Genomic DNA, 11,399 nt, shown 5'->3' on the forward strand with positions numbered 1-11,399 from the left:
ATGTGTCGTCTCCTTCTAATTTCAGGTGGTGGAAGAATAACAAACAATATGAAACCTCCACAAAGTGTCTGTCTTTTCAAGAACCTGCTTTCCAGTTGCTACCGTTACGGTCAGCTTCACAATTCCCCTCTTCCTTCTGTTGCAAAGAAGATCAGTTATGTGATGAGACTGTACAGCTGTGGAGTTTGGAGGCCGGAACCTTTGTTGGATGTGTCTAGATGCACTCTGTCATCTCACGGTCAGCTTAGGAAGAAGCATCAGGACTCCCAAGCATTGTGGAAGCATGAAGTCGTGCAGAAGTATCTGGAAACTCTAAGCAAGGAATACCAGCAGGTTAATCGTCTGCTAAGTGCTGATTCAAATAATGAATTTGAACAAAGAACCCTGAGGAGAAGATGTGCTGATCTATCCCCCATTGCAACGGCATTTCAAGAAATCAAAGAGGCTGAAAGTGAGCTCCAGGAATTAGAGACTATGTGCAGAGGTGAGGAGAGCACATCTACTTATTCATTTTGAAAGAGTGGCTTTGCTTGTGATAAACCTCATTGCTCAGCCTTTAAGGAGAGCTTTTCAATAAGTTAAGCCAGCTTTGGAATGCTCCCCTGTCTGGCCTGTTCCTGGGAGCTTGCATGCTTTTAAGGCTTTCTAGATCCAGACATTTCCTTTTAATTTTACATTGTCTCTCTTAATACAAGTCTTAATGCAGCCAACTTGGGAAAGCAGTGTCATTTGGACTCAGAGCTGTGCATCAAGCAGAAGTAGTTTGGAAATGTTTGTTTTGGGTTCTTTTTTGGTAGTGCCAAGAGCAGTATTAACTGAAGGAAAACATCAGACTACAGCCACATCACTCAGAATGGGATTCCAGCTATCCAGTTTTGGTGCTGAATAAGCAAACGATGTGAGCTTTCATAGTAAGGCCCTGAATTGACAGCTTCCAACATAAGTGGCAAAATTTAAAATGTCCTGGAGGATATTCGAGAAGTCCTTCGAGGAATAAAAATTGATGGTGATCCAAAAAGCTGCTGCTTTTCAGTACTATGTTGCAGGGTAAGTTGGGGGGAAAAAAAAAGAAGAAAAAAAAATTGACCCTGTTTTGGTACTGTTCAGGAGAAAAAAAAGTATGCAGGCAGTAAAAGAGCTTGTGGTTCAACATGCTGGAAAGTACTAACACACAGAAGTGTGAGGCACTGTATACAGTAGGAAAGAAAAGCGTGGGGCATTCTGCTACACCAACACAGACATTAAGGTAAGAAAGAGAAATGGTGACCTGGAGAAAATGGGGCTTATGCTGACACTGCAAAGGAAGAGAAAAGCAAAAAGGGAGAAACGATCAGTAGCAGTTCAAGAGGAGGAGGATTTAAGTTCCTGGTTATTCTGAGAGAAAGAACCAAGGGATGTTGACAAATGAGTAAAAGCCATATTGGAGCAAAGCTTGTAGAAATGGAGCTGGTAACATTTTCTGCCTCCTTAAGAAGGATAGAAAGTACCTGTATCCTTCAGTTTTAGAAATAAATGGGTATGTTTCTGCTTTCAAAACAGTGGTTATAGAAAATACTTTAATCTTGCCCCTTCCACTTTTTTCAGTGGATTAAGAGGAAAAGGAGTGAAGACGAGAAGGGACAGAAACAAATGCTCTTAGGAGATTTAGAGAGTATTAAAAAGGTGCAAAACTCATATTTCAACTTGGACTTTTTTTGCATCAAATAGTTGTAGTGAAGGGCTTTGATAATTCCATAAATAGTGATATGGATGAATGGAGTGAGTGAGAGCTGAAAGAAAGGAAAAATAAAATAACAGCCAAGCAGCTAATTAAATGCACCCTGATTATACTGTGTGTGCTCTTGTGTCACGTGGCTGAGTTAAAATGCAGATATCCCCTTCATCTGACTGTTCTTTGTTTTCTTTTTAGCTCCCTAAGTGATCCTCTTCTCTGTAATACACAAATTCATTTAAATTTGCATAGGATTGTAATTTTTCAACGCTCAGTGAAGCAGGAAAATACTGTTTCCCAGGGATCACCAGTGATGTGAATCATGAGGCAGGCTAAATGAAACTTAAAGGTCAGGGCTGGGACGCCAGTCATTTGGACCTCAAGCTTATCACCTCCAGCCCATCCTTATGGCTCTGCTGACAATACCTCATCTGATACTTTTTATTCAGCCAATCCATAAGGCTGCTTTTCAGACCACCTAAAGCCTTCTGTTCAGTGCTGTCTTTCAACTGGAGCTGTGACATACTGGTAGGAGTATTTATATAGTTCTTGCCTTAAGTGCAGAGGATGCCAGGCTCACGTGTTGATCTGTCATATTTTATGTAAAGGAAGACAAAACCAACCAACCAAAATGGAACGTAAATTAGAAACTTACAATCTGAAGGAGCCACCACTATCCTTGTTCGGAATGCAGAGCTGGTTCAACACCTCAGCCCACTCAGTTCTTGAGACTTGCTGCTGAGGAGAAAACAAGTGAAGGGGTGCTCCGTGTTCTGGCATTTTTCTTTTGACTCCAACCATCTTTTAACTGTCTGCTTAGTGTGTGATCTCATGCTGAGTGATCGGCATCTTCTATAATTCCAGCAAGAAAGATTTGGAGCTTCTGTTAGCTTTGCTTGAGGGTGTTTACCGGTTCTAAAAGGTAGGAGAGAGCAATTGGATCAAAGAGTTATAGGATTGTTTGGGATGCAGGAGACTTCTGGAGGTAGTTTTGACCAATGTTCTACTCAAAGCAGGACTGGTTAGAACAGCTTGACCGGGCTCTTGTTCAGTTGGATCTTGAATAGATGCAAGAACAGCAATCCTACAAACTCCGTGGGCCTGTTTCAGTGTCTGACAACCCTTAGGGTCAAAATAGTTTTTCTTCTGTCTTGTTTTATGACAGTATACTTTGCAAAGAGTTTGTCTTGAACTTCTCAGTGTCTTTCTGTGAGTTAGCTGTATACAAGAATAAAACCTCCCGTCAGTCTGCTCTTTATAAGACTGAACAAGCCCAGTTTTCTTTACCTCTCCTCATGTTTTCTTTGTTTCAACCTTGGACTATCTTTGTGGCTCTTAGCTAGACTCCCTTTAGTGTTTCCATGCCTTTTCTGTACTGGGGAGCTCAAAACTAGATGCAATACTTATCTAGGCTGAGCAGATGGGAAGGGAATATCTTCAAGCAAAGCAGAGTTGAAGTGAGGTTGTGCATATCCTGGTGGTTGAAGCCATAATTCTCATGTCTCATTGATCGCTTGATTAGCAGGAGACAGAAGGTTAGAAACCTCATTATTGTCATCATACTTACATGTTTAATGCTCATCCTAATGAGCTGGCTGCAGATTGCTGCACAGATAGCTGCTTCTAGGCTAGTCTAGAAACAGAAGTTACTGTTGCATGAGAAGTGGTAGCAAAGAAGACTGAGGCACTCTTTTCTCCAGGTGTGTTTCTGACATGTTTTGTTAAATCTCTTGGTGAGTTTACCTTTGCACTGTCAGTCTCTGTCACATAACTGTCAGTATGCTGTAGCTGGCAGCGAGTAACTGTCAGGTGGGACTGACATCTGTATGATGCAGTCTTGGAGTCGTAGCCTAGGGATTCACAGGTAATATATCCGTGGCTCCTTCCAGCACCTCTGGAAAATGCAATGTGTTTCGTTAGCAGTACACATCCTGGCTTGAACTGCTCTTCTTTGATATTTCATGCTAGCAAAATGGAACTGCATGCACTGCAAGCTTTAAATGCTGGGAAGTGTGTCTTTTGACAGCTGTATTGCAATCTGCTTTAAGCTAAGTAAGATTGCCTAACATCTATTCCTGTTGTTGGAATTTAGAGCTAGACAGCAGAGATGAGAAGCAACTTCTACAGCTTGCCTTAGAAGAGAAGGAAACACTTGATAAAAAAATCAACACTCTGTGCAGAAAGGTGAGCCTGAGGTAAAAATACACAGCTTCATCAATGAATGTCAGAAAAATGTTCCTTTGTGATCTTGCCAATAGACTCTGACACTTGCATTTAATGAAACAGAAGGCCAGCTTCTCTGTTTTCCCTGAAAAGACATGGCAACATTAATTACCAGTAAGCTTCTTACTGACAAATGCATCTTAGAAGCTTATTATTTTAGGCATTTCTGCTTGCTTGCTTGTCCGTCTGGAGATGCTGAAGGGGATATGAAGCTCTGTGTCTGTGCTATTGAGACCTTGTGTGACATCCAAGTAACTGCTTGTGGCAGCAGAGCATGCCTTCTTGGAAAGGTTTCTGATTGGAGCTTTCAATATTTCATTTTCCCTTCAGCTGGCAGCTCCCCGCAAGTGGCAACAGTAATTATAAGCAGAGAAGCTGGAAAGGTTCTGTAGAAAGCTCTATGTTTGGACTCATTTCTATGTTGAGATTGAGAAAATGGAAAACAAAACCTTCTGAAACAGCAGGGCCATGTTTGTGTGAAAAGTGGCTGGGCTGTTGCTAGTAACTGTGCTCAAAGGTAGTTGGGGCTGGAGTGGGTGACCTGGCACCTGACGCTGTGGGATCGAATTTTCAGCTAGCTTTCCTGTGAATGCACCATCGTATCCCATTTCCACACCAACTGCACTGAGCTGCAACAGCCTTTGGACTTGGTCAGATTTTAGACCTACTTATTAATTTGCCAATAGAAATCTGTGGTCATGTGTGCTCAAGCCGTGGCATTTGCGAAGGCCGGCTGTAAGCTTCGTTACAAGGAGATACAGTCATGAAAGAGATAGTGACATTCTTTTTTTTTCTTTTTTTTTCTTTTCCCTTGTTCTCTCTTTTCAGCTTTTCCAGCTTCTGGTGCCAAAGGAGAAGTATGATAAAAGTCATGTTATATTAGAAGTGACAGCTGGCAGAACAACTGGAGGTCAGCAAAATCTCCACAGTAAAGATTACTCTGAAGCTTCATCCAACTTTTTAAGGCTCTTATGGGTTATTCTTAATGCATTTTTACACTTCAGTGGCATGAAGTCATAATTTCTTAAGCTGTATTATTTATTATTGCCATTAATCTGTTTCATGAGCACGAATACTGTTGCAGTTAAATCTTAAGAACTCGCGGCTGCCGTTTTGCAAACTGCTATTTATGTTGTAGTGCCTTTATATTTATAGGTGACATCTGCCAACAGTTCACTAAAGAAATGTTTGAGATGTACCAGAACTATGCAGACTATAAATGCTGGACCTTTGACATTCTGAACTACGTGCCTGCTGAGATAGGTACAATAGTTCTCCAGACGTTCCATCAAGACAACTAAAATTAAAGCTGCGTTTCTGTGCTGCATTTTTCCACGCATTATTTGTCTCTATAGGTGGGTTGCATCATGCAGCTGCTCATATTTCAGGAGATGATGTCTACAGGCATCTGAAATATGAAGGAGGGACTCATCGAGTCCAGCGAATCCCTGAGACCGGACTGTCATCGAGAATGCAGCGTATTCATACAGGGACAATGTCAGTTATTGTCCTCCCTCAGCCAGAGGAGGTAACTATCTGTTAATCAGAGCAACGAGGAAGTGCATCGCTGGCACTGGAGTAGGTGTTATTTAAAACCACAGTACTGTTAAGGGATTATATTGAAACCCAAGAGCTTTGAGCAAGTCCAAGCAAGTAAACCACAAGCTCTTTGGTTCTGGGAGGCAGTAGGCCTTGGCTCCATACCTTGAATTTTTTAAATGGGTCATCAGAAGCAACTTTACAAATGTTTGCTACTCTCTGAAAATGCGAGTAGATGAGTGGTCATTTCAGGGAGTGCAAAACTGGAGCAAGCCAGTTTTAAACTAAGTCAATATATTAAGATGGGGAATATATCCAAGAAAATATACAGTGTTGCCTGGGAAAGTGACTCAGCAAGTCCTTTACTACTTTTTTGTTCATTTAAATTATTGGTGTTAAATCAAGGACAGTATGCTTTGCATTTGAATGAGTGTGTTGTTGGTCTTTCTGAGATTTCTCAGATACCACCAGTTCTCACTTAAACTAGCAATTTATGCAAAGAATAACCAAACCGAGATCTTGTAGGCTTTCCCTGTGAATTCTCCTGCTTCCTCATAGTGCTTTCTTTGCAACATTGATCAGATCTGAATGTTCCTTTCCTCTCCACTGAGCTCAAACTTGGTCCAGGTCACTGTGGACTCCTATCCTTAGATGGATCTGGATACACGTAGTGCTTCCCTGGGGAGATGTTTTCATCACTATTTCAAAAATCACCCAGGCTTTACTCATTGAACAGGATTTTTGTTCTGTTAGCTGCTGATTTTAGTTTGCTTCCCATACAGACGTACCTTGTTTTCTGAGGGATTTGGAGCAAGAGCAGGTTCAGAGGAGGGCCACAGAGATGATCAGAGGGCTGGAGCACTTCCCCTGAGAGAGCTGACTGAGAGAGCTGGGGCTTTTTAGCCTGGAGAAGAGAAGGCTCCAGGGAGACCATATAGCAGCCTTCCAGTACTTAAAGGGGGCCTACAGGAAAGCTGGGGAGGGACTTCTTATAAGCATGTGTATTGACAGGTTGAGGGGAAATGGCTTTAGACTGGAAGAGAGATTTAGACTAGATATTAGGAAGACATTCCTTACTGTTAGAGTAGTGAAACACTGGAACAGGTTGCCCAGAGAGGTTGTGAATGCCCCCTCCCTGGAAGCATTCAGGACCAGGCTGGATGGGGCTGTGAGCAACCTGGTGTAGGGTAAGGTGTCTCTGCCCATAGCAGGGGGTTGGAGTTAGGTGATATTAAACCAACCCATAGCATTCTATGATAATAATTATAGCTGTTACTTAGATACAGTTGTAAATGAGTATGTTTTTAAGAATTGATTTCTTGTACTCTATCATTGAAAAGGAAATCAGAATATTTTTTAGGAAGAGCAGAAAATAGTTAATTTTCTTTGATTCTTTCTCTCTTCTAACAGGTTGATGTTAAAGTGGATCCCAAAGATCTGCGTGTAGACACGTTCCGGGCCAAAGGAGCAGGAGGGCAACACGTCAACAAAACTGATAGTGCTGTGAGAATTGTACATCTTCCCACAGGTGAGTCTGGCTGTGGTTGGTACTTCTAATCACTCTAAATCTCTATTCTGGAATGAGTTTGTGACTCTGTAAGCCTGCAGGGTTGTGCCATGTGCCAAGAAGGCAGTGGGCCCTTCTTGTTCTGCCAACTTCCAGCAAGGTGTTGTGTAAGAAGAGGAACATAACTACTGACACAATGATCAACATGCTGCTATTGGGGTTGCTTAATGAATACACTATCTTTGAAGGATGAAAGAATAAATGAAGGGTGATGGGGACGGTCTGGAAGGTGTAAATAATTTGTGCTGACTGATTCAGGAGTAATGGCCATTGGCAGCTAAGGGTGCACTTTGCCTTGCTGCTGCGAACAGAAAAAGAAGAGCTTGAAGATTTCCATTTAGTACTAGATAATGCTGTTCTATGTTAAGTAGGAAAGAAAATGTGCTGATGGGAAGTTAATGTAGGTACTGACCCACTCTGTCTTTCTTAGGATTTATGTGTACTGAAGTTCAATGGGGCTGTATCTGTCCAGCTTGAAAATGGCTGTTTTGGCCTTTTTATTTTGGAAGTCAGATGGGAAGTAAAAACAAATACGAGTTTTCTTGTGAAGACCTTTTTATTTTATTTCACTATTTATAATTCAGTTTAAGGCTCTCCAGTATGGCTTTGATGCTTGTATGGGAGCTGTTGAGCCCCAGTGATTGATCACCTGAGGCGAGCACTGAGTCAGCTGTGCGAGCACAGGTGAAGGCAATGCACCTGTGTGATTTGGAAGGGGTGGAGTCTGACTCCACCTCTCATAGACCCCACTTAAGGGCTGACTACCACTGAGGAAAGTTTTTTTTTTCTGGAGGTCACTCCTTTGGAGTTTTCTACTGTTAGCCTAGGACACGGGTGAGCATTTATCTTTATTTATTTATTATTTTTTTATTTTCTTTTCCATCTTGATATTCTTTCTAATGATGACTAACAATGTCATTTGGTGTTATTCACTTTGTTTCGCACCTTACAATGCTCTTTTCTGCTAGAATAAGGAACTTGCCAGTTTCCAAGAACTAATGTAGATGAAGACGTTCAAAATGTCATTTGATGGTTGGGCTAGATGATCTTGTAGGTCCTTTCCAACCTAATGTACCTGTGAACCTATGAAAACTGGCATTACACTTTTTTTAAATGTGCCCTTGATAAAAAGGGGAAGTTGCCAAATCTTCATGTGACAGCTGCTGGAGTAAACCTGTTCTCTGTAGGCAGTGTCCAGAGAATGATGATGAATTTCCATAGGAACCGTTTGCTTTCTGAAATGGCACGGTATCTTTTACTTTTGTGTAGTACCAAACAAGGCTCCTGGTGCAGCTGTGAGGAGTTTAAAAACATACTAATGGTTTGGGGCATTGTGTTAAAATGGTTTCTTATCTTGCAGCTGGAAGATGGAGGGTTCCTAAGATGGAGCGCTCCTAGAAGGTGTTGTTTGCCTGATGTGTTTGAATTAATTTTACTTGTTTGTTCTGTGTTTGAATGGCCTTTTTGCTGTGTTGTCTCTGATGTTCTGCTGTGAAGGAGTGGTGGTTGAGTGCCAGCAGGAGCGATCTCAGCAGATGAACAAGGAAATAGCTCTGCGGGTGCTGAGAGCTAAGCTGTACCAGCAGGTCGTTGAAAAACAACTGAGTCAAGAGCAGAGAGCTAGGAAACTGCAGGTGAGAAAACACGATTGATGAACTTGGAGCTTTGTTGTAGGTGTGTTGTTCATGGGCTTGTATTTTAGGCCATTTTTGAAACTCAGTGCTTGACAAGATGGTGTAGGTTTTGGGAGAAACAGGTATACAAAGAAGCCTGCCGTTTCAGTTCCATACCAGTGTGTTTGCTGTGGGTTAGGTAAGCTCTGAAGAAAGAAACGTCCAAATGAGAGGTGCCTCAAGTTATGCTGCAGGCTGTACCCTTAGATGTACTAATGTTCTTTTCCCATCCTTCACATGTTTTGCTGTTTGCACTACATACAGCAAGTAGCAACCAGCAAGAATCAAAATACTTGATAATAACAGAGTTCTGCAGTGTGTTTCCATTTCCAGCTTAGCTCTTTAATTGCTCACTTCAGGTTGTGTGTTTGAGTGTGTTGTTCCTGAAGATTATTAACTCAGTCATCATAATCAGTGAGTCGTTTATCTTCTGTTAATAATTTCAGCTTGAGGCTTCTCAAGGCTGTGTGAAGGACTTCAGATTTGCATTTATGTTAATGCTATAGAAAATCAGGCTATAGTAAATTACCTTCTAGAATATAAATTCTGAATTTATATAAATTCTGAATATATAAAATCCCTTCTTTTGAAATACAAATGTGAGTGCAGGTGGAGTTTAAGAGAAAGACACTCATTTCTCGAAGTAGTTTTCAGTGTGTAATTCTCCAGTCTAATAAGGCATTTAACCGCACAGGAGAGCTGAGCTTGGAGTTCAGCTCGACTTTTAAAATGACTGCACTACTCCTCGTCACCACCAGAGGACTCCTTTGTGTCCGCTCGATTTACTCTGTTCGTTTCTGACGGCCAGATGTTATTTGCCACCCCTCTGTGAAGCAGACATAGGTTGTGCTGCTCCTGTTTCGAGTGGTTCCCACTCACTGCCTTTTGTGGGAGTGCCTTCTGCCTTCCGTGGCCTTGAGGCTGATGTCACTCTTGTTGTATTTCTCTGGTTCTTCGCTGCAGTTGGGAACAAGAGCGCAGTCAGAGAGGATTCGTACTTATAACTTCACCCAGGACAGAGTCACTGACCACAGGATCTCATATGATGCACGCAATATCAAGGTAATGATTGCCTGTGAGGGTTTTAAGACTTAGCTGCACCATATAAAGCAAAATGTAGCCTTGTAAAAGTAATTTAAAACATATGGGAAAGCAGCATGGCTATTTACACTCCAATAGAAAATGGCTGATTCAAGAGGTATACACTTCTCTGCCTTTCTTCAGGAAGTAACGAGCTGACCTAGGTCTCTGTTTTTCTCCAGCCATATGAGTGAGTGATGCTCAGTGCATAGTCCTCCTTAGTGAGCTCTGTGAGTCCCTCCACCAGCTGAGCATGTGGAATCAGAGGTACTTGACATTTGCCACAGCCAAAAGAAAAGCCTGACAAGATGGGCTTCTCGTAGTTACGGTCATTCTTTTGGCTTAATCCTCCTTCTAACACTAGAGTGAATGAAGGACAGAAGTACTACATCAGAGAATGCAGCACGTGCTGCGTGAGGAATGGCTCCTATTTGATAGGGTGGGGAGTGGGAATAGAGAGATTGTAATGGAGGAGAGCAGTAAGGACTTCTGAGTAGTCACCGCTACACAGCAGCACTGAGGTACACTCTGTAACACTTTGGTCTGCTGTTATTTTCTTTTAGGAAATTCTGAGTGGCAAAGAAGAACTGGATAAGCTAATAAACAGGTTGCTGGAGTTTGCGGAGATGGAGGCTCTCACAGAGCATCTAGAAAACCTGCAGTCTGTAGGAGGAGGAGGCTGCTGAGGACCCTGTGTGGAGCTAAAGCTGAACTGGGTTTGTAACTAAATGGACACATTTATTGGATGACAGATTAAAATCTATGCTTATGTTTTTTAACGTGTGCTATTACTCGTTCATTTGTGCCAAAATATGAAAATTTATGGGTTGAATTTACTACATCTTCCTAGCAGAAAGGAGCAGGCTTTGTTACTGTGTGCATGTACCTTCAGTGTTGGCAGCAGGGCTTTTTGAAGCCAGCTCTTCTCTCGTCTGTATTACAGCTGGACAGCTGTGGAATCACAGTGATGGAGAAGAAGAAATAGCACATACTGCACATTTAGCTCTGGAGGCAGGAGATGTGCCTGGCCAGGTGAAAGAATCTAAGCTCCCCTTATGTAGCTTGGAATCTGACCTTGTCAGTAGCACTTGTCTTTTTTTATCCCCAAATTGAGTGAACTTCCTAAATGGAGTCCTTTCCAAAATCACTCCATATTATGGTGCTTTATTTTGTTACAGTGCGTGTACAAAGTCAGAGCTGCTTTAACAAGGAGCACCTGTGCCTGTCAGTGTCAGCTGAAGGTGGGTGTGGACCATGTGCTGTGCTGGGTGCAGAACTGCTCCTCATAGAGTCAAAGGAAGATGACACTTTGGAAGCAGTTTGGTGATGATAACGGGCAGCTTCCTGCTTCTTGACAGAAAGTGAGTTCACACATAGATGTATTTTAGTAAATAAGGTGTGTCTGGGATTCAGCTTCTGTCTTGATGTCTTTGGGAATGTGTGCCTGGCTCTGAAGGCAAACCAGGCATCTGTAGAGCACTCATCTTTAGCAGGGCCTGCACTGATGTTTTCCCCTAAGCATGCATTGTGCAACGTGCTTACACACACTGGCACAGGGGCAGGCAGAAGCAGACATGCTCACTTCTTTAACGTCACCCAAATTTAC

General features: G+C 42.2%; 1 protein-coding gene across 1 annotated transcript; it reads left to right on the forward strand.

Moving 5' to 3' along the window:
• On the forward strand, positions 1-10,542 carry MTRF1 (mitochondrial translation release factor 1). Its single transcript, XM_065743991.1, has 9 exons — positions 1-484; positions 3,804-3,895; positions 4,763-4,844; positions 5,090-5,197; positions 5,290-5,462; positions 6,884-7,001; positions 8,538-8,674; positions 9,677-9,775; positions 10,357-10,542. Exons 1-9 carry the CDS (start codon positions 1-3, stop codon positions 10,477-10,479), a joined length of 1,416 nt encoding a protein of 471 aa, XP_065600063.1. The 3' UTR covers positions 10,480-10,542.
• Positions 10,543-11,399: the final 857 nt, after the last annotated feature.

The sequence above is a fragment of the Cyrtonyx montezumae genome, unplaced genomic scaffold, assembly GCF_038088225.1.
Source record: "Cyrtonyx montezumae isolate F1298 unplaced genomic scaffold, pur_monq_1.0 scaffold_3, whole genome shotgun sequence".
Classification (NCBI taxonomy): Eukaryota; Metazoa; Chordata; class Aves; order Galliformes; family Odontophoridae; genus Cyrtonyx; species Cyrtonyx montezumae.

Coding starts and splice junctions, on each gene's coding strand:
- MTRF1 (XM_065743991.1), top strand. CDS start 1: ATGTGTCGTCTCCTTCTAATTTCAGGTGGTGGAAGAATAACAAACAAT. Junction 5,198..5,289: donor CTACGTGCCTGCTGAGATAG/GTACAATAGTTC, acceptor TTGTCTCTATAG/GTGGGTTGCATCATGCAGCT. Junction 7,002..8,537: donor AATTGTACATCTTCCCACAG/GTGAGTCTGGCT, acceptor TCTGCTGTGAAG/GAGTGGTGGTTGAGTGCCAG.